General features: G+C 37.0%; 1 protein-coding gene across 2 annotated transcripts in view; it reads right to left on the reverse strand.

The window, feature by feature from the left end:
- Nucleotides 1-3,042: 3,042 nt before the first annotated feature.
- The window catches only part of LOC127855570 (pre-mRNA-processing factor 40 homolog A-like), a 36,315-nt gene continuing 13,570 nt past the window's right edge, over nucleotides 3,043-25,787 (reverse strand). The window contains exons 8-20 of one of the 2 annotated variants that reach the window (XM_052391301.1): nucleotides 25,196-25,301; nucleotides 22,946-23,083; nucleotides 19,841-19,932; nucleotides 15,575-15,683; nucleotides 13,985-14,135; nucleotides 13,309-13,557; nucleotides 12,344-12,435; nucleotides 11,768-11,884; nucleotides 11,255-11,392; nucleotides 8,247-8,429; nucleotides 7,719-7,809; nucleotides 6,790-6,860; nucleotides 3,043-5,206 (exon numbers count right to left, since the gene is read on the reverse strand). In XM_052391301.1, coding sequence (XP_052247261.1) covers nucleotides 5,114-5,206; nucleotides 6,790-6,860; nucleotides 7,719-7,809; nucleotides 8,247-8,429; nucleotides 11,255-11,392; nucleotides 11,768-11,884; nucleotides 12,344-12,435; nucleotides 13,309-13,557; nucleotides 13,985-14,135; nucleotides 15,575-15,683; nucleotides 19,841-19,932; nucleotides 22,946-23,083; nucleotides 25,196-25,301 — 1,630 coding nt within the window. In that variant the 3' untranslated portion in view covers nucleotides 3,043-5,113. Of the gene's footprint in view, nucleotides 5,207-6,789; nucleotides 6,861-7,718; nucleotides 7,810-8,246; nucleotides 8,430-11,254; nucleotides 11,393-11,767; nucleotides 11,885-12,343; nucleotides 12,436-13,308; nucleotides 13,558-13,984; nucleotides 14,136-15,574; nucleotides 15,684-19,840; nucleotides 19,933-22,945; nucleotides 23,084-25,195; nucleotides 25,305-25,787 lie in introns of both variants that reach the window. The other variant, XM_052391300.1, reaches the window with a different exon arrangement.

Consider the following 25,787-nt stretch of genomic DNA (forward strand, 5'->3'; position numbering starts at 1 on the left):
TTGCATGAACAACCAATCATCAATCAGCGTTATTGGTTTTGCCATGCTTAATGTTGTTTGATTCAAACTATCACTATTAATTTAACTAAGAACCTAATAAAACTTCTAAATTGGTTATATGACCTACGTGGTTTAATAAAACTACTTTCAACTGATCAGTGCGGTTGGTTTGAGCGTGTATTTATACACCCATGCTTTCATGGTGTAAGTTGATGTGATACCATATTGGCGATTATGTCACGTGGTCTGTATTTTACAAAAGTACAATGCGTTTACCGTTCAGTATTGTATAGTTTGAAGCGGCATCGACTTTATTAATCAGAATTTGGCTTGCTTTGAGTTTATATTGCGTACTTGCCTGTCCCTATTTTTAGAAGCGGAAAATCGTTTGAGGTTGAACGAAAACTCCGATAATACGTGTGTTTACGAAAGTACAATGTGTTTACCGTTCAGTATTGTATAGTTTGAAGCGGCATCGACTTTGGGATTTCAGACCTAATAAACTATTAATATTATTTCTCCAAAAGTGTCTTTCAATTCTGTGATCCTTCCAATGTTATCGAAGCTTCGATAACTTGATACCTTTTATAACTATAATCTCCACGCAGAGTTTTCGTATTATATTATGAAAAGTAGTATCATTTTCTTTAAAATTTTGAAAATAGTGTATAAGTTTAGGTTCATAATAAAAAAATAATTGTCTTAATAAGGCAAAAATAACAATAAGATTACCAAACTGGTCTCAGATAGAATACAAAGCTAAAGGTACATTTCAGCTGCCTACACGCACATAAAAACGAGACACACTAAATACCCAAAGTCGGACGCCGCTTTAAACCATAGAATAATGTAAAATAAACGTTTTGTACCTTCGTTAATAAACAACACAGAGCGCGTATTAAATACAAGCTTAGTCATCAAAGTTTCATTGACCTGCAATCAAAATTTGTTACATGAACAACAAAATAAAAAACGTTTGTATTTACGAGTTCATTTACGCCATATTGGAATGGGTCATGCAAAGAATTTACGCATTTGATTTTTTCAGTAATACGACACCTTTTGAGTGCCTTCAAAGAATGTTTATATTCAGATCAAGTGGTTATGGACTTCAAATCAGATAACGCAACAGTCACGTTTTGTCAAGTCCAAACAAATATATATTACATTTCATTCATTGCAATTTCAATAGGGGTCATCTATTGTTCAAGGCCAATGCACAATGATCGAAAACGAACTAGTCTACCGACATAACTTGTGTGCTTTACTTGTTTTTAATATCTTCAATTTTAATATAGGTCTGCAATGCTTTGTTTGTACAACTTAAAAGTGTATAACATATGTTTTAATTATGAACTATGCAAAAACAGCTCCAATATAGTTTCTAGGTATATTTCCCTTTGTCGTATTTGTGTGTAACTTACAAAATATTACGCTTTTAATGAACATTTTTACTTTATTTTGTGTTTTAGATGCTTTAAATATGTCCTTGTACTATAAATGCTTATATAATATGCTTAATATTTCTTTCTTTCAGCTCAATTTACACTTGTTATATATATAAACACTTGTTTTGTCGGGAAATAGCTCATGAGCTAATGTTTATTGTTATTCACATCCGACGTTAAATAAAGATTATTGTATCTTGTACCGACAGACAGACAGACAAACCGACAGACAGACCGACATCCATCAAAACAATATACCCCTTCTTCGCAGAGGAGCATACTAAGAGACACTGCACCAAGGAAAAAGATAACTCATTTAGAACTGTCATCAATGCTTTCAAATTCGGACAAGTCCCAAGATTGTTTAACCTTATCAACCTAGATACACAATTTGAAATAAAACTATTTTGTTATTGTGTGTGTGTGTGTGTGTGTGTGTGTGTGTGTGTGTGTGTGTGTGTGTGTGTGTGTGTGTGTGTGTGTGTGCGTGCGTGCGTGCGTGCGTGCGTGCGTGCGTGCGTGCGTGCGTGCGTGCGTGTGTGTGTGTGTACTACTATATGCATATTTAGTCGCGTATATCTTCCATTTAAGATTCAATGGTTAAGGTGTGCGGTGAATGTGTTGATAACCCGGTTTATTTTCGTTTGCAAATAAGATCCTACTATTGACCAGAAGGTCAAGCTCGGACGTTTCCGTGCAGGCATTACAAATTAATGTTGTTTCGTGTATTTGCGTAGTTTAATGTTAACTTCGTGAAGATAATCGTCATAACCGCATTTGATTAATATTTGTTCAAACCAACCCTACGGGTTTTGTAGCCTAATAAAACAACACATTTAATAAGATAAATAACTAATATGACTTATAATTAATTTCTCGTGCATTCGGAGCCATTTGTCGCGCAAAACGCGTTTCATTGCTGCACAATTGTTTGCTTGCCAAAACACAAACATTTTGCGCAAAATATGTACATGTATTATTCTTTTAGTAAAATTGTGTATGGTCCCACAACCAACAGATAACATTTTTTTGGTGGTTCAATTTCACTGTAAAAAAAGAGTGATTTTTAAATTAACTTCATAATTGAGGGATTACAGAGGTGGGGAGGTAGCCGGTATATAGGATTAGAATTGCATTTATAATTTTGACACGAGTGTCTCATATTTTTCTCAAGCTGATACCTCGTTCAGATTGCAAAATATATGTCCCATTCACAATGTTAAAGTAACAAGCGAATTCGCTGAATTGTTATCCCATCCGACTTTTTACTGATCGGTGCAGATAAATGAACACGACAGTAACTGTAAAATAAAACAGAGAAGGGTTATTGTTTTTGTGGATTGCAATTCAAATTGATATCTATACACCCACTAAGTTTCAAGTTATATTATTGTGTATCGCCCCTTGGTGCACAAAGGTAAACTTGCCTTCTAATTTCAATGGCACATGGTCCCTTTTTGCACCAAGGGGGCGATATTATCTAAAATATAGCCCTGAAAAATTGTGAAAGACGGACAGACTGACAACGCCCAAAGTATATCCCTCTGCCTTCAGCAGGGGATAATTATTAGAATTAGACCAGACAAACTCTCAAACCTGTAATAACATGTATTCACAATTTAATGCATAATGTTCCAATGGATGCAATGATCCAAAATTCAACGCACAAGAACAAATGTGTTTCTCAGTTGACAGATGGAGCAGAAACAATTCTGATACAAACGCCATACAAATTGACATCAGTCATCCATATTTGTTTACAAATGCTCTAGCATGAATACTTTAAAACAAGAGCACCGCATACCGGGTGCCAAGGCTAGGCTGTGTGAGCAGTTTTGAATAAATGAAAGCTTGTCAGAAGTGACCTTGACCTTTAACCTAGTGACCCAAAAATGGGTGTGGCGTGTAGAACTAATCAAGGTGCATCTACATATGTTTCAGAGTTCAAAGTTTCAAAGTTGTATGTGGAAGCACTTTAGTTTTAGAGCCTATGTTAAGGTTTAAGCACGACGCCAACAGCAGACAGCAGACGCCGGACGGCAAGCTGGCTATGACAATACATCGGGTTTTCTCCGAAAACAGCCGAGCTAAAAATGGAAAGGCTGATCTGTTGTAAAGCTATTAATACTCTCATACAATCCCAGCTTAATGGATGTGCATGAAGTTTTGCCGCAGACTGCAAATGGATGACACTTTCTTCTTAAACTGAATTTTAGTTTATTAGAGACTTCCTTTCAAAGAATAATTCCATAAAAGCCATGATAAGCCTTCGAGGACTGCACAGGCTAATCTGGGTGGAAACTATACGCTCTTGCATTAATCCGCTTTTTCCCAAAATTATGCAAATTTAAATGAGAGGACAACTCAGCTCTGCTTCGAAAGCTTTAATGACGTGTCTATATTTCATGATACCAACATACAAAACAAGAGCATCGCATAACTGGTGCCACGCTCGGCTACGGATGCTTGTCAGATTTTTTTTGTTTTTTTTTTAGAGGTCACTATGACCTTTGACCTAGTGACCCCAAAATGGGTGTGGCGTGTAGAACTTATCAAGGTGAATCTACATATGAAGTTTCAAAGTTGTAGGTGGAAGCACTTTGATTTTAGAGCCAATGTTAAGGTTTATGCACGACGCCTACGGCGGAAGACGAGCTGGCTATGACAATACCTCGGGTTTTCTCCGAAAACGCCGAGCAAAAAATACAAGGTAATAATAATATATCTTCATTGAAATTTCACATATGAATTTAAGATTTTAACACCTTTTAATATATCTAAGCACTCATTTTTTTAACAAATTTATCTTTAACAGTGATATAAAGTTATGACACACAGAAAAATACTGGTAATCTTTGTAAACAATACTGGTAATATTTGTAAACAAAAATATCAGCAAAGATTCAATTATGAATTTGTGTTTTTGTGGGGGAAATCTTTTACAAACAATATTTTGTATGCCTATGAACAATGAATGATAAATAATACAATACAAGAAACCGTCGGGGACGGGTGATGCTCCCGAAAGTTTGTTTTTTTTCACAATATTGCACTATATATTCAGATAAAAGGAAATGTCTTGAGGGCACAGTAGTTGGGTGGGACAAGAATTTTTTATATAAAATTTCAAAGGGACATAACTCTCCTCTTGGTAGTGAAGCTTCCCATAAAGTGTCATTGAATTCTGGTCATTAGTTGCTGAGAAATAGCCGGACAAGAATTGAACCATATGTAAAGTTAAAGGAAAATTTCAAAGGGCCATAACTCTGTGAAAAATCATCCGACCAGAACCCGCTGATAATATGCACATCTCTCTTGGTAGTGAAGCTTCCCATAAAGTTTCATTGAATTCCGGTCATTAGTTGCTGAGAAATAGCCCGGACAAGAATTGCACTATATGTACAGTTAATGGAAAATTTCAAAGGGCCATAACTGTGTGAAAAATCATCCGACCAGAACCCGCTGATTTTATGCACGTCTCCTCTTGGTAGTGAAGCTTCCCATATAGTTTCATTGAATTTCGGTCATAAGTTGCTGAGAAATAGCCCGGACAAAAATTGTGCACGGACGGACACACGGACGGACAAACGAAGCGGCGACTATATGCTCCCCCCAAAATTGTTTGGGGGATCATAATTAAAGAACAGATCCTTATGAGTGATACACTATGCATGGTCTGCTTCAAGCTGTTGCAGCAACAGTCGGCGCTGTTTTTCAAGTTCATCAGCACTCATGTCACCCTCTGACGAATAGCCGCTCTAAAAAAATAAATAATAACACTTCTTTAAAAAAAAAGATTTTGAGAGCATTTAAGATTCAGATAACATTTTCCACTTAGTGAAATACTTTGTATACATATCATGGACGAACCATCTTTCGAACCTCTTAATATTTTACACGTCAATTTGACTCAAATATAATATTGGAAATAGTGAAACATATTAATTAGTACTCTATTTGATAACTAACTTGTTTCTACATGGTTGGCAACTTTAATTGCTATGTAAATCCTCTTTTGATAACATACTTTTGCAAGTTTTCAGCACATCCATATTATGTAAAACTATCAATGCCGCCAAAACAACGAGTAACTGCTTTCGAACCCTTCAGTGTACACCATTAAAAATAAATTAGTCACATGTTTAGACCATAGTCACGTGACTTATTGCAGCAGCCAAAATGTGTAAATTGTCAGGCAAAGTTGAGAACAAAAATTAGACCATGTTTTTATAGTTTTTTTAAAGGAAAATCCTTGTACATGTAAAAAGCATAAAGAAATACGATGATATTTATGTGTTTTATGATTATTCTACTTATTCTAACTGTTTTTGACGCATTCTCGTTGATTTGACGCTACGTACCAGTCATCGTAAACAAATTACTTACACACAAAAAACGGTGACGTAGTGCGCATGCGCGCATACGAATAAAATGTAAACAAATGAAGGGTTCAAAAAGAGGTGAGGTTCGAGAAGAGGTACTTTAACGATACATGCTCACACATGTTTTCTGAACTCTGTAAACATGCGAACACCTATTTAAACTAGCAAACTAGAAACTTGAATATGAATAATTGTCCTCAGATAACAGCTTACAATATGCATATTTTATAACATTATTTTTACTCATATAATGCTTTATCACATGCTATACCCTGTTTCCCATGTAATACAACCATTACATATTTTTTTATATTACACATGTGTAATACAACATTTTTAAGCGTTTTCATTGGCTTAGTTTTCGTTTATTGACCAATCGCTTTTTTTTTATTTTGCTGAAATGACGTTGCAATGTCAAATGACGTCACGAAATGTAAACAACATTCGGGATTTATGATTTTGTTTGCATAAATATTTATTTAATTTGCTTATTTAAAAGTATGTGATAAAAAAGATCTGACACTCATTGTCATATCATACCATATTTTATTAAACTCGTCCAGGAAATTCGTTAGTAAGCTCACCAAAGGCTCATTTAATAAAATATGGTATGATATGACAACTTGTGCCAGATCCTATATTTAGTTAGTTTAAACATATTTATTGTAAGCTTTATTGCACCAAATGCCAAAGGCTTCGTGAAATGCTTTTGAGTGCTTTCCCTGGGTAAAACCAGTACTTTGACGGAGATTTAAAGAGTGCTCCCACCATTCTCACACAATATTCACTACATCACGGCAACCCATATTGATGTAGTTAACAAATAAGACTAAATACTTCAGATACGGATATATCAGATGACTTAAAATGGAAATCATCTATACTGTCAACCATATTGTATCGGTCCTTTCCAAATAAAGAATTTCAGCGGTACAATTACCCATATTCTGTCTACATACCCCTCCTTTGTACTTCTTCTTCTTGGTCTTCTTCTTGTGTTTCCTCGAGGATTTGTCTTCTTTCTCTGCTTCTAAATAATAATAAAAACAGTACTGAAAGCTAGGTTGGAATCAGCATTAGAAGCCAAGATCATCTTTAATTAGAAACAGTTACGATGTACCTCAGAAAGTTGGATAACATGCTTAATGTTTATGTATTAAGAAAAATTAATAACCTTTTAAAGAAGCTAATAACAACTGGTTTTTGCAGAAATTAGTTTAAACCTTTTTATTTTACCTGCATTACCTAAGGCTAATGGAAATGCTGTATAGAGTCTGTTACCTGGGACTAAGAACCAGTACTTGGTGTCTATGGGGGAGATCGAAAGAACACTCTCACAGCGGGGATCAACCCCGTGACCTCCCGGTCGCTAGGCGGACACCATATCCACTACGCCACGGCGCCAGTAGCAGCAATTAGCGAGTTACGCAATCATAGGTTAATTGAACGACTTTAGTTGTGATATATTCAAGGCATATTTGATTTGTTCTGACTGCTATTTGACTGTGGCGAACAATTTGACGAAACACAATGTATATAAACTGAAGACAACACAATGAGATTTTTCACTTTGACATTTTGTACCAATTATACATAAGGGCCGCGCTCTGTGTAAAAGGGGTTTTATGCATGTGTGTAAATTGTTGTCCCAGATAAGCCTGTGCAGTTGGCACCGGCTTATCAGGGAAGACACTTTCTGTTTTATGGCATTTTTCGAATACAGAAAGTCTCTTCTTAGCAAGAATCCAGTTTAGGCGGAAAGTGTAGTCCCTGATTAGCCTGTGTGGACTGCACAGGCTAATCTGGGACGACACTTTACACATGCATTAAGCCCCTTTTCACAGAACACGGCAGATAATAAAACACGCCAGTATGTTAGCAGTCTTACCAGAATGGGATACACTTGCAGATCGAGATCTCGTCTTCTTACTCTTCTTTGATTTATGTCGTGAACTTGCATCTTCATCTGAATAATCAACCTGCAACACAGAAAACTGTTGACGTGACAAAAGAAATATTCTGTTGACTGTGTGCAATTTCAAAGGGCAGCATATACCTACAGACTTTCAGTCGAAATGCCCTAGAAAAAGGTTTTATGAATAGAAAGAGATAAAAGATAACTCAATGCAATCAGTTATTTTTAGGAAACAGGCACTTTCATAAAGAATCAACATAAAACACAAAATATATTTCTATTGAAAACAAGATAATAAATCTCCCCTCACACTAGTGTGCTTTGGTTATTGAAAAAAAAAGTATCGCAAATTCAGAAAATTAAACAAAGGGCATGTGTACATTAGCTTTATTACTTTAAACATAGAAACTAAGATCACCAGAAATCCCACTACAATAAATAATATTTCAATCTGCCTAACAATCACCATGAACAGTCAAGAGCCCAATCATAATTGCTTACAGATTTTGAACGCGATCTTGACCGTCGCCCTTTGTGTTTCTTGGACTTCTTCTTGCGCGAGTGTTTGGGCAGGTGCACGCAGGCCTCTTCCATGGCAACCTGGAACTCCTTGTAGAGACGCTGTCTCTCTGACTCCAGGCTGATGGCCTCAAAGGCTGGCTTGCTCTCAAATCGAGGGCGAATCTATAAACAAGAAAACATGCTCTCAAATCGAGGGCAAATCTATAAACAAGAAAACATGCTCTCAAAGCGAGGGCAAATCTATAAACAAGAAAACATGCTTTCAAATGATTTTATGTTTTTTTCCTCACAAGAATGTTGCGACCTGTGTCAGATATTGAAGTGAAAACGGATTTTCATATCAATCTTCAGATAGTGGATGGGTCACCTATGTGACATTTGCATACAAATGTTCAGCGCAAACAGAAGTATAACATGTTTTTGAATCAGGTTCAGTTCTATTTGTATTAAGAATGATGGTTGATATATCATAACATGTCGCGGTTTGTGTAAGTAAAATTCTGTAGTTACAGGTTGTTAAATATCTCAGTTCCACTAATTGTGGTTAATCAGTATTAATTGATCGCATAGGATAAATAAACAAGTACCCTCTAGGGGTTTGGAGCTCTCCGCTGACGTTGCATGGGGGCTCCATCGGTACAACACCCAACGGCGCAGTGGGCTCACAACCCATTTCTTAACGTACATAGACATATGTAAATATATACCCAGTTAAAGCAACAGGCTAACCGCACAGGGCCAAATTTGTTTGGTTGGTTACCAAGACTTGCAAGGGTCAGGTGGATTAGATCTTCCTGGCACTACACCCTGTTGGTTAAGTTTACAAGAGGGCCAAGATGGCCCTAGTTCGCTCACCTGAGAGGAGTCGGTTTATTCAATCTTTACCAAATGTCAAACTTTACTTAGATATTGTCCAGACAAACATCCTGGTCAAGTTTCATCATTATTGAACCAAAACACTGGCGTATGGAGTGTTTTTGTTTTTGTAAGATTTGACCTGGTTACCTGTATTTTGAGTTGACCCCCCTTACCAAACATCAAAATTTGCTTACAAAAATAAATATTATGACCAAGATTCATAAAATCTGAAACAAAATTGTGACCTCTAGAGTGTTTACAAGGATTTTGTATAATATAATGAAAATTTGAACAATCTAAGGGAAATAATTATGGCATTAATTATTTGATTTTGCTCATTATCAAACTTGACGGAGATCTTTCAACAACTTTGATAAAGAATGCTTGAGAAATGTGATTGCTAGAGTGTTTACGGACGGCGGACAAAGACCAATCCTTAAACCTCACCTGAGCAATCAGGTGAGCCGAAAAGTGTGTTTCACCGATCTGAGCCATTTTCCAACTTGTCAGAGAAATCAATAAAACCAATGTATTGACAAAGTTTCACGATGATTAGGCAAAAAATGTGACTTCTAAAGTGTTCGATCACAAGGTTTCCCTCTAGTCACATAAGGAAAACTGCCCCACCGCCCTGGCGGCCATGTTTTTTTACCGATAGGGACCATTTGCAAACTCTTCTGAGATATATATAAAACCAATCTTTTCACCAAGTTTGATGATTGGGCAAATAATGTGTGATGTGTGTTCAAGAGTGTTCACAAGCTTTTTTTACTTTATAAATATAAGAAAACTGCCCCCCCCCTCCCCGGCAGCCATGTTATTCAACTGACCAGAACCATTTTCGAACTCAACTCTTGTATCAACGAAACAAATATTTTGACCACATTTCATGAAAATTGGGCCAAAAATGTGACTTCTAGAGTTTTCACTATATACATATAGAGAAAAATGCCCCGCCTACTGGTGGCTATGTTTTTTCACCGATCTGGACCATTTTCAAAGTCGACCGAGATATCAATAAAACCAATGTTTTGACCAACTTTCATGATGATTGGGCAAAAATTGTGTCTTCTAGAGTGTTTACAAGGTTTCTCTATAACCAAATAAGGAAAACTGCCCCGCCAACTGGCGGCCATGTTTTTCATTGGACCGAAACCACTTTTGAACTCAACCAACATATCATTAAGGCAAACATTTAGACCAAATTTCATGAAAATTGGGCCAAAAATGTGACTTCTAGAGTGTTCACATGTTTTAACTATATATATAGAGAGAAAAATGCCCTGCCCACTGGCGGCCATGTTTTTTCACCAATCTGGACCATTTTCGAACTCGTCCGAGATATCAATAAAACCAATGTTTTGAACAACTTTCATGATGATTGGGCAAAAATTGTGACTTCTAGAGTGTTTACAAGGTTTCTCTATAGCCAAATAAGGAAAACTGCCCGGCCTACTGGCGGCCATGTTTTTCAACGGACTGGAACCACTTTTGAACTCAACCAACATATCATTGAGGCAACGATTTTGACACAGTTACATGAAGATTGGGCATGAAATGTTACTTCTACAGTGTTTACAAGGTTTTTCTTTTTTTTGACCTAGTTTTTGACCAGGCACGACCCAGTTTCGAACTCGATCGAGATATCATTGGGACAAATCTTCTGACCAAGTTTCATGAAGATCGGACAATAAATTTTGCCCTTAGAGTGTTTACAAACAAATGTGGATGGACGGACGACGGACGGACGAACGACGAACAAAGACCGGTCACAAAAGCTCACGTGAGCAATCAGGTGAGCTAAATAGGTACTGGCACCTCAGTAAGAGCCAGCTTTCACTTGCGTATACCAGCGGGTGTTGTGTTGCGGTTGCTGGCAAACAGGTTTAACTGGTGATATATATCACAAAAGAAGGACCTGCTCACCTCTGTCCATTTTTGGTTTTCCCACTCACCTCTTCCAATTTCTAGTTCTTCCACTCACTTCTTCCCATTTCTGATTTCTCCACTCACTTCTTCCCAGTTCTGATTTCTCCACTCACCTCTTCCCATTTCTGGTTTCCCCACTCACCTCTTTCCATTTCTGGTTCACCAACTCACCTCTTCCCATTTCTGGTTTTCCCACTCACCTCTTCCCATTTCTGGTTCTCCTCTATCGGAGGGTCTGCATCTCCCAGCATGTTTTTAAACGATGTCTCGAGCTTCCGAAGTTTGCGAGCCTCCTCCTTCAATCGGTCTTTTTCACGAGCCTCGGCTTTTTCTATCAACTAGAAAACAAAACATAAATTAAATCAGGGCGTTTAGGTTATTAGGCAGGTATTTTGTGTACCTATAATTGTGGCTGTATCACAATTGAATAGTCTTTTTATCACCAATTTTCATCCTGAAATCGAAATTCCCTATAGATTGTTTGATGTTCTCATGTTTAAAATACAAGGTGATAAATGTAGCAACTGCAACTTTTGAAGCTTTATCCAGAACACTTTGTTTAATGGTGTTTTATCACGAATTCTTCAACTGCTTACCATTAAACTTTTCCCCCAATTTATTCTTAGAACACTCTTTCGAATAATAGAGGACAAGGAGTAGAGAACTTTTATGCATAAACAAGGAGCCTTGATCGAAATAAAAACAAAACCTACGCTGTTGTATGTGAGTTTGATGTTTCCAGTGTCCAGAGTGTTTGCCCGCCTGTCGTCAGCAATTATATTGGAGAAGTCTTCAAACGACGTGTTCACTTCAATGAAAAACCCTTTGTCCTACAACATAGACATTTTTGCATGATTTAGGACACATTTTCTTACAGTAAGAGCAACAGATATGAGGCCCACACTTGTGTAAATATCTTATTCTATAACACCACTAACTAAATTAAATTAAAATTAAAAGAGTGAAAATTGAGTGATGGAACGCAACTAATATACAGAATGTGTAAATAATACAGATCATTCATATTTGGTAAAGATTTATCAATGTTGATGGATCAACTCCATAGACATAACAGACTATCTCATGTATCTCAAACAAATGATGAAGAGTTCAGCCTGTTAAACTAACAACATAATTTTGTAACTAAAATGACCAAGTACCAGCTTCCCAACTGTGAGTTAATAAGTATACAGCAGTTTTTACCCTCACAATTTCCAATATCTGATTTTCTCAATATCAAAGTGACGAAACAACTTCACCACAAGTTATCAGCAAGCAGACATGCTTACCCTTAAAATTTCCTTCACGATTTTCTTCTCATCATGGAACCTGGCTTTGAGATCCTCCACATAAAACTTGAACAAGTCCAGCGGAGTAGATCCTGAAAAACAGAAAACTGTTGAATTGTCTTTTTACATTGGTTTTTTTGTAAGTCGACGGAATATTAATATATACTTTTAAAATACTTTTTTTATGACCAGATACTTTTCTGTAAAAAAGAGTTTATCATTTAATGACCAAATCTGTATAGGACTTATTTAGCAATACCAAAATGTTGCTTTTCAAATGAAAATGTCAGACCACAAAATTATTGATTCATTTTATGAAAATATTTAGGAGCATACGTCTCAATATACATTTTAAACATTAATGAATAAAAATTGACATACATTGCCATCTAAAATAATGAAACCTAAGAATTTTTAACAAAATGAATTAGTCAGCTAGTTACCTTGATTTGGCAGTACAAATGTATTTCTTAACATTTGGGTTATGGTTCACTATGCATGATATATATTCCTATTCTTACAATTTTAGCATATAGTAAGATTTCCTTGTATTTCCAAGACAAAGTTTGTATTAATTTTTCGTTCATGATGCTAAAACTTATAATAAACTTCCTGGTACTTCATCCATTTGAAGAAATCATTTCTTAAATATCAACTTATGGCAACCATTTTATGGAGTCATATCACAATAAACATAAGTCTACGTCAGTCCTTTATTTGAACCCTTTTCCACTCAGAAGCAAAGTGAAAATGGCTATTGCAGTCTGTTCAGGTTTTATGCTGTTTGCTGCTAATCAGTATCTAAGGTTTGGAGATGAAGCCTTAAAAACTTGAATCTAGTAAAAAAGGTCTTAAATGAAAAATAACTTTCCAAGGGACTACAAATGCGTGAAAATGCATATCTGAGAGGCAAAGTGTTAAAGACCCTCACTTTGCTGATATGATTTGCTGATTGTCTTACATACCCGGCTGACCAAGCATCTGCTGAAAGCGGAGGTCTGAGCTGACGATGTGGAATAGGTCCATCCAGAGCGACATGGAGTTCAGTCTGCCCTGCTCGTGAAGTTCATCAAGCAGCACGAGAAAGCCCTCACGATTTTTCCGCTGCTGACGTTTGACGCGTCGTCTTTCTCGTTCCTTCTCGTCGTCATTCTCCTGCTCGAGCATCCGTATGTGCTCCTCAAAACAGACCAGCGCGTCCTCTTTGTCCATGTCTGTGAAGTAGAGGATACAGATCGAGCAATTATGTTACTGATTGATAGTAAAGATGAGAGAAAGAAATTAAATTAATGCGTTTCATTGTTGTAGAGTGGGATGAGGGGGGGGGGCAGTAAGGATAAAGAATAAAGATTGAGGAACTATGATTCACAGAAGTAAAGAAAATAAAGGATTTACATTACTGCATTTCATGTCTACTTCGTTGTCCACTCTCTCTGCAGGTTGCTATGGCGTAGAGGATATGGTGTCCGCCTAGCGAGAGGGAGGTAATGGGTTGGATCCCCTATGTAAGTGTTCTTTAGATGTCCCCCAAAAGACACCAAGAACTGGTTCTACCCCAAAAATGGACTCGAGTGTTTCAATAAGGCTTGAGCTTGCTATTAAATCGAACTTAAATAAATAGGTTTAAATTAAACAACTCACTCTGCAGATCTGGGTCCTCTGTGAAGCGTGGGTTGTCCAGTAACATCTGCTGGGCCTCGGACCACGTGGTACCGTATGTCAGGTTGGGCATCGAGTCCAGGATCTCACTGAACACCTTAATGTTGCGCTTTCTCAAAGTCTTAGCCTCCTCCTGCAACAGGGCACTTGAAATTGTTAAACTCTTCACCACTTAGATACATATTTTGATGCATTTGTAGTATCTTAAAAAGTTACATTATATTAAATACCTTTCTTACAAAATTCAAGTTTTAAAGGCTTCATTCAAACCCTCAGTTACTGATAAGCAGAAAATTCAAGTTTTGAAGGCTTCATTTCAAACCCTCAGTTACTGATGAGCAGCAAACAGCATAAAACCTGACAAGACTGTGAGTTACTCGCAGGCTGTTCTGTTTTTATGCTGGTTGCAAAAGCCATTTTCACTTTGCTTCTTATGGGGGAAAGGGTTAACATTCCAGTTTGAGAAGTATACTGTATTCCCAGGGGTCTCTATAAAAACTATGGAGGTGACCGAAATATTAAATGTTTAACTTCCTAAGAGTATAGGGTTCCTCCTGCAACACGGCACGTGTTGTAATTGAGGCTTGTTCTGGGTAACTGGGCTTAAAACATGTCCAAAAAGTGTCATCAAAGGTAAGCACATGCAGTCCGCTCGGGCTAATCAGGGACGACACTTACTGCTTTAATGGTATTTTTCTTTTGAAGGAAGTCTCTACTAAGTTAAAATACTGTTAAGGCTGAAAGTGTAACCCCAGACTAGCCTGTGCTACACATGTGATTTCAATGGGTTATGATTGTCTTATATTGTGAGTAAATTCAATTATGATTGACAGACATGTGATTTCAATAGGTTATGGTTGTCTTATATTGTGAGTAAATTCAATTATGATTGACAGACATTGAAGCCTAGACTAGCCTGTGCTACACATGTGATTTCAAAAGGTTATGATTGTCTTATATTGTGAGTAAATTCAATTATGATTGACAGACATTGAAGCCGTGACTAGCCTGTGCTACACATGTGATTTCAATAGGTTATGATTGTCTTATATTGTGAGTAAATTCAATTATGATTGACAGACATTGAAGCCGTGACTAGCCTGTGCTACGCATGTGATTTCAATAGGTTATGATTTTGTTATATTGTGAGTAAATTCAATTATGATTGACAAACATTGAAGCCGTGACTAACCTGTGCTACACATGTGATTTCAATAGGTTATGATTGCCTTATATTGTGAGTAAATTCAATTATGATTGACAGACATGTGATTTCAATAGGTTATGATTGTCTTATATTGTGAGTAAATTCAATTATGATTGACAGACATTGAAGCCGTGACTAGCCTGTGCTACGCATGTGATTTCAATGGGTTATGATTGCCTTATATTGTGAGTAAATTTAATTATGATTGACAGACAGTGAAGCCTAGACTAGCCTGTGCTACACATGTGATATTCATAGGTTATGATTGCCTTATATGTGAGTGAATTCAATTATGATTGACAGACATTGAAACCTTAATCTTCATGCAGTGATATTGCAATAATATAACAGTCATGTTAAGGCACCTTTTCTCGTTTCTCCAGCATATGGATCACATCATCAAAGAGATCTCGTCTGTCCCGGTCATGCACTGACTGCCATTCTTCATAGTCAGAGAACATGCTGTCAGCTTTCCTGGTAAACAGAAAAGAAAGTAGGAGAAAATGTGAACCTTTCAGCCTCGTTCTGAGAAGACAGGGCTGAATGCTTGTGTGCAGAGTATCCTTTGCAGTCTCCACAGGCTTATATGTGTTTCGTTTCCACTTGGTGGCTTATTTTCTTCTGAGATTCCCCATTTTGATGATTCACTATTATGAACAGTATGTATTTAATTAAGCATTCCAGTATTTCGCAGCAGACATCATTTTACAGCAGACATAATATCTAAACAAGGGCTGTTTGTAAAACATGCATGTCCCCCATACAGGGTTGTCATTATTAACCGATTGCCGATCGAACTCATCGGTTAAAATCGCCAGAAAATCGGTTGTTTTTCTCGAATCTTTAAAATTGCGATCGGAAGTTTGTATCATGCAAACCTAAAATAATTGACGAGGAATAAACGTACTATATTAGAGCGACGCCCGGTCATTCAGTCAGTCCATTAACTCCGCCTAAGAGCTACTGTTTTCAATGAATTTCTCAGCGAGTGGCCAATATTGATTTTTTCAGCTGTCAATCAAATTCTTCTTGGTAAGAACGTCAACCAATCAGCGCTCGGGCAGCCGAATACACGCCGACTCCACGTGAAATTGTATCAAATAGCTGTACATTTGACAGATTATTACTGACCGTATCTCAACAAATGCTGCACTGTAGAGCGTAATTAACTAGTTTTTTTAGTTAGAGAAAAAGTTTCCACATATTAAAAAAATCATATTAAAAAATGCTCTCTGATTTTCTACCATGCGACCTCTGCGCTACGAAGTTGTTATTCACCATCTAAATATTAAAGTCCACGCTTTCTCCAAGGAAGAATGACGTGATGTTATACATGAAGTCTAACTTTGGCATGATTTTAATCTGTACATGAAAAACACGAGAAATGTGTCTCTGTTGCTAGAATTTTCTTAATTTTCCATGAATAATGAAATCTGAAAATGATTTCGGATAACACATTTAATTATACGCATTTGAAAATACTTTAATTAAATAATGCATTTTGTTATACAAATGGTCATAACACATAATGTAATAATTAGGTAATTAACGTGTTTTGAGATTGCCAAACTATGCATACATATAGGTCTACATGCATGAATGATCTGACAAGTTATACCACGATCCGGAATGAAAAGTACTCGGTAAAATTTAAAGAAAGGCGCGTTTTTATTTTCAGAAATTCACTTTCACTTTCGCAAACTTTTCTGAAAGGAGGTACCGTACATGTAACAGATTAGATTGAGTGTTTGACTTGTCGTTATTACTAAATATAAACGGTTCTCAATGCTCTCAAATCGCGTCACGTGATTCACGCATGTTCAATCGGAATTTCCCAATCCCACAATTCAATTTGTATATGCACTTGCGCTAAATGGCGGACGACATTCATCGTCAAAATTGGGCGTAATTTGGTTTTGAAAAAAAGAAATCGTAATAATACTGGATTATCGGGTAATGGATATTATTGGAACATGCAAAGATCTATCAATATAATATGTTTTTACATTGTACAGTATACTAAAAATGTGAAAATCTTAAAATTCGCTATTCTTTTTAGACCTCATTTTAACTTTTTATGCTCTGAGAATAGCAGTATTTTGTCCCTAAAATGTCTATAATTCGTTTTCGGTCAGGGGGCTTCGCCCACCTGACCTCCCTACCAGGGCCCTGCCCTGGACCTACAAGGGGGCCTAGGTGGCCCCCTTGACCCCCGGCCGAATCGGTTACTTTTCCAAAATAATCCTTTGTTTACAATCATAATGACAACCCTGCCATATGGGCTGTCCGTTGTAGTGGCAGCCATTGTGTGAATACGTTTTTTGTCACTGTGACCTTGACCTTTGACCTAGTGACCTGAAAATCAATAGGGGTCATCTGTGAGTCACGATCAATATACCTATGAAGTGTCATGATCCTAGGCAAAAGCGTTCTTGAGTTATCATCCGAAAATCCTTTTACTATTTTGGGTCACCATGACCTTGACCTTTGACCTTGTGACCTCAAAATCAATAGGGGTCATCTGCGAGTCATGATCAATCTACCTGTGAAGTTTCATGATCCTAGGCATATGTGTTCTTGAGTTATCATCCGAAAACCATTTTACTATTTTGGGTCACCGTGACCTTGACCTTTGACCTAGTGACCTCAAAATCGATAGGGGTCATCTGCGAGTCATGATCATTCTACCCATGAAGTTTCATGATCCTAGGCGTATGCATTCTTGAGTTATCATCCGGAAACCATTTTACTATTTCGGGTCACCGTGACCTTGACCTTTGACCTAGTGACATCAAAATCTTTAGGGGTCATCTGCGAGTCATGATCAATCTACCCATGAAGTTTCATGATCCTAGGCGTATGCTTTCTTGAGTTATCATTCAAAAACCATTTTACTATTTCGGGTCACTGTGACATTGACCTTTGACCTAGTGACCTCAAAATCAATAGGGGTCATCTGCGAGTCATGATCAATGTACCTATGAAGTTTCATGATCCTAGGCCCAAGCGTTCTTGAGTTATCGTCTGACAACCACCTGGTGGACTGACCGACCGACAGACCGACATGAGCAAAGCAATAGACCCCCTCTTCTTCGAAGGGGGGGCATAAATATGGGCTGTCAGTTGTAGTGGCAGCCATTGAGTGAATACGTTTTTGTCACTGAGACCTTGACCTTTGACCTAGTGACCTGAAAATCAATAGGGGTCATCTGCGAGTCATGATCAATGTACCTATGAAGTTTCATGATCCTAGGCGTAAGCGTTCTTGAGTTATCATCCAGAAACCATTCGGTGGACGGACCGACCGATCGACCGACCAACGGACGGACGGACCGACCCACATGTGCAAAACAATATACCCCCTCTTCTTCGAAGGGGGGCATAATAATTATACCACATTTTCAAAGCAGAGGTCATACATAATAAAATAAGCATATCAGTATATTAACAGCAGCGGTCATTTTACAGCAGACATAATATCTAAATACTCATAACAAAATATCAAAGCAGAAGAAAAACATTAAAATATTCAACAAACAAGAGTGCCAAACTGTCACAAGATACGCCCGTTCGAAGGTTTTGGACACCATGCTCAATGCTTGAAAGTGTCCTCAAGACCTAGTTATTGACCCGGCATGACCCATATTTGAACTTGACCTAGATATCACTTAGATGTAACATCTGACTAAATTTGGTGAAGATCAGATGAAAACTACTTCAATTAAAGAGCGGACAACATGCTTAATGCTTGAAATGCACTATGTGACCTCGTTTTTGACCCGGCATGACCCATGTTCGAACTTGACCTACATATCATCTAGACACAACTTCTGACCAAATTAGGTGAAGATCAGATGAAAACTACTTCAATTAGAGAGCGGACACCATGCTAAATGCTTGAAATGCACTAAGTAACCTCGTGACCTAGTTTTTGACCCGGCATGACCCATATTTGAACTTGACCTACATATCATCTAGACACAACTTCTGACCAAATTTGGTGAAGATCGGATGAATACAATTTGAATTAGAGTCCGGACAAAGTGGCGCCGTTGAAAATGCACTAATTGACCCTATGACCTAGTTTTTGACCCGGCATGACCCATATTCGAACTTGGCCTATATATCAACTAGATGCAACTGCTGACCAAGTTTGGTGAAGATCGGATGAATACAATTTGAAATAGAGTCCGGACAAAGTGGCCCCTTTGAAAATGCACTTATTGACCCTATGACCTAGTTTTTGACCCGGCATGACCCATATTCGAACTTGGCCTAGATATCAACTAGATGCAACTGCTGACCAAGTTTGGTGAAGATCGGATGAATACAATTTGAAATAGAGTCCGGACAAAGTGGCCCCTTTGAAAATGCACTTATTGACCCTATGACCTAGTTTTTGACCCGGCATGACCCATATTCGAACTTGGCCTAGATATCAACTAGATGCAACTGCTGACCAAGTTTGGTGAAGATCGGATGAATACAATTTGAATTAGAGTCCGGACAAAGTGATGCCTTCCGCCCGCCGCCCGCCGCCCGCCGCCCGCCCGCCCGCCGCCCGCCCGCCCGCCGCCAAGGGGTTTCACATAATACGTCCCGTATTTTATACGGGCGTATAAAAATCATACCAGTATTTCACAGCAGACGTCATTTTCTCGTGCCTCAACAGGAACTTCTCCAGGTCTTCCTTGGCCTGCTTGGCTCGCAGACGTGCCTCTTCCTGTCCAACAGCATCACATACAGAATATTAGCCATTCTGGGAAAAATGGGCTTAATGCATACGCCTTGAGCATCATCACAGTCTGCACAGACTAATCTGGGATGACACGTAACCCGTGTATGGAATTTTTCCTCTAAAAGAAGTCTCTTCTAAACTAAAACCAGTCAAGGCTGAAAGTGTTATCCCTAATAAGCATGTGCAGACTGCACAGGCTAATCTGGGACGACACTTTCAAACACGCATTATGCCCAATTTTTCCAGAACAAGTCTCATATCAGATGAAAATTGAATTTGATGATAACTCAGGTAAAATTTTTACATTATTATTATCTTTAGATTTATTTTAACCACTCAGAATGAAACAAAAATTGCAGTGATAATTCCTTTTCAGCAATATAAAAAACAACAATCCTCTTCAAACTACACCTATGTCTCATAGCCATAACTCAGGATACTTTAGACACGCTAAATATATATTTTACATTAAACAGTATATGCTACGTTTTGTATGTTTATTATTAGCTTATCATTTACTTTTACAAACACCATTTAATCTGAACAGTTCATGTTTACTCGAGCTTAAGTTACAATTCAAATAAGGTCTTCATGAAAACCAGTCAATACCAGTCTTCTCCTTAAGTTACGCTTCCAGTAAAGTATTTGTAAAAACCAGTCAATACTTTATCCTGCTTATGTTACGCTTCCAGTAAGGTCTTTGTAGAAACGAATTAATATCTTCTCTCCTCCTTAAGTTATGCTCCCACTAAAATCTTTGTGAAAACCAGTCAATACTTTTTCCTCCTATGTTACGCTTCCAATAAGGTATTTGTTAAAACCAGTCAATACCTTCTCCTTAAGTTACACTTCTAATAAGGTCTAGTTAAAACCAGTCAATACTTAAAGGGATCTTTTCACGCTTTGGTATATTGACAAAATTGAAAAAAGTTGTTTCAGATTCGCAAATTTTCGTGTTAGTTATGATATTTGTGAGGAAACAGTAATACTGAACATTTACCATGCTTTAATATAGCCATTATATGCATCTTTTGACGATTATAAAACCTAAAAATTATAAAGCGTTGCAACGCGAAACGATTGAATAATTTGGAGAGTTCTGTTTTTGTCGTTAAATTTTGTATAACTACGAAGATTGCTTATATAAGGTATAAAATACGTAAAGAATGTGTACTCGGCGGAATAGCTCAGTAGGCTAAAGCGTTTTTACTTCAGGACTCTGGCAGGACTCCAGGGGTTACTGGTTCGAAACCTGCTCCGGGCAATGTTCTTTTCCTTTTTTAATTTTATTCTTGATTTTTTACTGGAGCTTTTACGATCCAATGTTTACATTTATCAATATAAAGCATTTAATGAATAAGTTAAAAAATGCCAAAATCTGTGAAAAGGCCCCTTTAAGTTACGATTCCTTTGTGAAAACCAGTCACTATTCCAATAAGGCAGTGATATTTTAACAAATTTTCTTATATGAGTCCTGGGACTCGATAACTTGCAAATTTGTGAGTCCCCGAATTTACAGAATGAGTCCAAATATTAACGATATCATTTTTTGAGAAAATTCAATGCATTTTTGGGACTCACATAATTCGAAACTTTGCCTCCCCAAAGGTTTTTGTGAGTCCAGGATGCAGGACTCGCAGGTAAAAAAATCACTGATAAGCAGGGATCATATTTTCCCGCAACATCAATCGGTCTGGATTGAAATGGGGAAAAAGTGTCCGAAAATTTATATCCGAAATCATGACAAATCACGTTCAAATATATACCATTGATTTTGCTATTCATGAAGATGGTATAATTAATGTACAAGTTAAATTCCCTTAGGCATTTTTTACAACGGAACATACGAGTTTTCTCAATTTGTTTTATCATTTGCTATTTCATTGGCATTGGTTGTTTCGTGTGCTGTTTTATCGGACTGTTTTTCATCGTTGTCAATATTATTGGTCTGTGTAAGTCTATACCGATGTTTTAAATCGTTGTCGACCCAATAATAGCTTACAAACATGCACTGAACCAAACAAATGTCTGTGCTTAGATTTGTTACTGACAAAAAAAAACAACAAATAGTTAAGAAATAATTCGTATACGTTATAGTTTGATGTCGAATAACCCACGGCCGATATTTAAGATGCGTAGGAATTAAATCAAGAGTGCGAAGCACGAGTGATTTGAAACCACGCATCTAAACTTCCGGTCGTGGGTTATTCAACAAAAAACAATAAAGAACACATATTATTTCGATTCTAACACGATTTTTACTTAAGATTTATACAATGTATATTATTAATCTTGTGTACTATTTTATGTGAAGTTCTGCCCATAAAAAAAAACTTTCGGCTGATCTGTCTATCAGATCCGCAACTTTTATTTATTTATTGCCAAATTATTACGCTGGTGGAAAATATATCGGCATATTTTGTTTAATTACAGCGCGTGCTTTCAGTGTATAAGGTCCGCCCACAATTATTGCAGATTATCCGATTTTCTTCTTTGTTTATATGAAAGTTTACTGTATCATGCATGACATGCACAATTTCCACGAGGATAACGTTGAGGTTTTCATCTCCGAAGTAAATGTCAACGATTTTATCCTGGACAAGTACACATTACGGACCGATTAGTGTGCTAGGTATAAGCCAGTGAAATTATCGATTGATATTATCGCGAGGTTATTCACGCATGACTAATACACAACTGCGCGAATCTTCGCTGCTTGGGGTCATACTCTGATACTAGTCGGCTGACGTGCAATAAACTGGTCCTGACCGGTTTATAGACGGCAGCGAATGGTTTATCACACCTACTCGAGATAAGAATGTAATTAGGGTGTGCATTGTGTAATCGATTTCATGACATGGGAATTTTAGCAAACAGAATCTGACCGACTGTTTGGGATTTTCAATCGGTCTTTCATGACCTCAATCGGTCTAGGACCGACAAAACCGAAAAAAATATGATTCCTGCTGATAAGGTCTTTGTAAAAACCAGTCCATACCTTCTCCTCCTTGACCCGCTGTGTCTTGTACTCATTGAATGCCTGTTTCCTCTCGTTGAGGTGCTTCAGAGCTCCGTACCTGGGGTCGTTCACTATCAGCTTCATTGCATTCTCCCATGATGCAGTCGATGGGACTTTCTGGTTTGAAACATGGGTTTTTTTTGCTAAGAATTTTCTTGTTACATCTTTATCAATCAAGAATAAACTATTGGGAGTATTGATGCACCAGTAGTAAACATCTGAAATATCTAATCCTCTTGGTAAAATCAACATTGCTTCTTTCACTGTGAAAACAGTGGACACTGTTTTATGTTAAACATCACATAGTTCAGGAAAAATCAACATACTTAAACAGTTTTATCTTTAATGTCAGATAGTTCAGGAAAAATCAACATACATAAAAAGTTTTATGTTCAACATCACACAGTTCAGGAATAATCTACATACATGTACACTATGTGACTGTATTGTACTATATGCAATAGATTAAATGCTTTCTTCCATTAAGTATTTGAATTAAACCTTAAAATGTTCAATAAAACTAAGCAATCTGGCAAGTCAAAACCGATTTCTAATAAATCTGAAAAGGAACTTGTTCACAGATTTTTGTATTAAAAAAAGCCAGTATTTGGATTTATTAACAAAACTTTATTACAACCTATTTTGAACAGTTTTAAATAATTATAATTGCAAAGAAAAATATATCATAAAAATACGCATGCCCTGGGGTACCAACCCAGCCCCTTTAAAAGCAACAACTAACACACAACCACTACCTCACAGTGTTTTTTTTTCAAAATCGGATCCATTCCCTATAGAAAAAAGTATAAATTTTCACCAAATTGGAGCTGAAAATTCCCAATGGAAGGTCTCAATATTTTGTTTTACTCCCATCCATATAAGTTCAACCTTAGTAAATATAATACTGAAAACACGTGTATCTCAATTTTGAAGCATTTTTTTAGCAAAACAACAACAACACTAATTTCCAAATTTATGTCAAAACTGCGCAAATTGTCCCAATCCAAAGGGACCCGGCCCAATTCCCAAAATGGTGAAAAAAACACTGCCTCAAGTAGGCTCTGAAATAAGATAGTAGTTAAGTTGAGTTTAATCCTGTTTATTTTCGCTCGGTTGCAACCAAAGCCTGAGGCTTATTTGAAACCCTCTCGAATATGTTTCCTGGGACTAGAACCAGTACTTTGTTTGTATAGGGGAGATCTACAGAACACTCCCACAGTGGGGATCGTACCTGTGACCTCCGAGTTGCTAAGCAGACACCACATCCACTATGCCACAGCGGCCTTCATTGTAGTTCAAATGTTTTGTAAGCAATACAATTTTTTGCCAAATTAAATCAATGAAAAGCGCAACAAACGCATTATAAATTTACCTATTTTGGTTTATGATAATAAATAAAACAACATGTTATTCTAACTCTTTTCTTAATCAGGAGTATACTTTGCCTAATTGACCACAATGCATACATCCATTTTAGACAAAATGACTATTTTTGGAAAAACTTCATTTTGTAAACTGTTCCCCAAAGAGCAAGAACACGTGAACTCCCCATCATATACAGCTGTGCATTGGAGAAAGCACAATTGAACAAGCATTGAGCTTATAACAACTCCAACTCGAAATATTTTGCTTATATGATGGTAATGCATTTGTTTAAGAAAACATGACTTTTTTAATGTCATTTTGTAAATTGTGAACAAGTTCCCTTAAACAAAACATTTCATATATTTTGGTATGTTTTGAATTTTCTCATTAATAACTTTAACTTGATAAATGTAAAACTTGGACATAAATAGTTGCATTAAAAAACACAAAAATATAATTAAAGAAAGACAAAAAATGTAAAAATCCTCAATTTGGCTGGTATCACTGACCCTTGCAGTAAAAATCTAGCGCTTAAAAAATTCGGCCATCCATTTTCATTCAGTAAGTGGTGTAATTATACCTTAAATAAGCAATCCTTGTAGTGTCACAAAATATAACGACAGAACTCCTCAAATTATTCAATTGTTAAGCGTTTGGTATGCTTTAGCTTATGTTATTTTTTAATGAAATGTTAAAAATGAATGTCCAGTATTACTTAACTTGCAAGTATGTCAATTTACAAAAAAATGTGAAATGGTTCCTTTAAGAACAACAAAATGGAAACTCACCTCTATATAAAGCTGTGAATAAGAAAATTCAACAAGCATTGAGCTTATATAAACTCTGAATGTATAAATCGCCCACCTTTTCTTTCAGCAGAGCTTTGAAAGCATCCATGGCCTCCTTCTTGTTCCTGAACTTTAATGGCATCTGTTTCTTCTGTTGCGGCTTTTCTTCCTCGGATTCAGAACTACTGGAAGGAACCAGAACTACATGTATTTGAGTCAAGCCTTGGGAAAACAAGGCTTATTGCATATAAGTAAAGGGTCGTTCCAGATTAACTTGTGAATTCCTCAAACAAGGTCGCCAGACTTGTCCCGCCAACCTCCCTGATTTAGGTACCACCCTGTATATTTTATGATCTTAGAGACGACTAGGTATATTTTTTACTAGGATTGTTTCTAAGGTATTGTTGTCCTTTCTGAAAGTATTTCATATCACGGCAGTCAAATTACTTACTCAAATCTTTCATGAATTAGCTGTGTTTGCCAGTAATCAGTGTATGTACATAAGCGCTCGAGTAACTGAACACAGCCAGTGGATATCACAACACATGAGAAGTCAATTTGTTTAAGACGAGGTTAATGATTTAAAATAGATTTTTCACGGGAATGAAGCATTCATTCAGCCTCAGTAACACAAGGTCAAAAAGCACCTACTGTGCCAAGTGTGGCTA

Source organism: Dreissena polymorpha, chromosome 13 (assembly GCF_020536995.1).
Source record: "Dreissena polymorpha isolate Duluth1 chromosome 13, UMN_Dpol_1.0, whole genome shotgun sequence".
Taxonomy (NCBI): Eukaryota; Metazoa; Mollusca; class Bivalvia; order Myida; family Dreissenidae; genus Dreissena; species Dreissena polymorpha.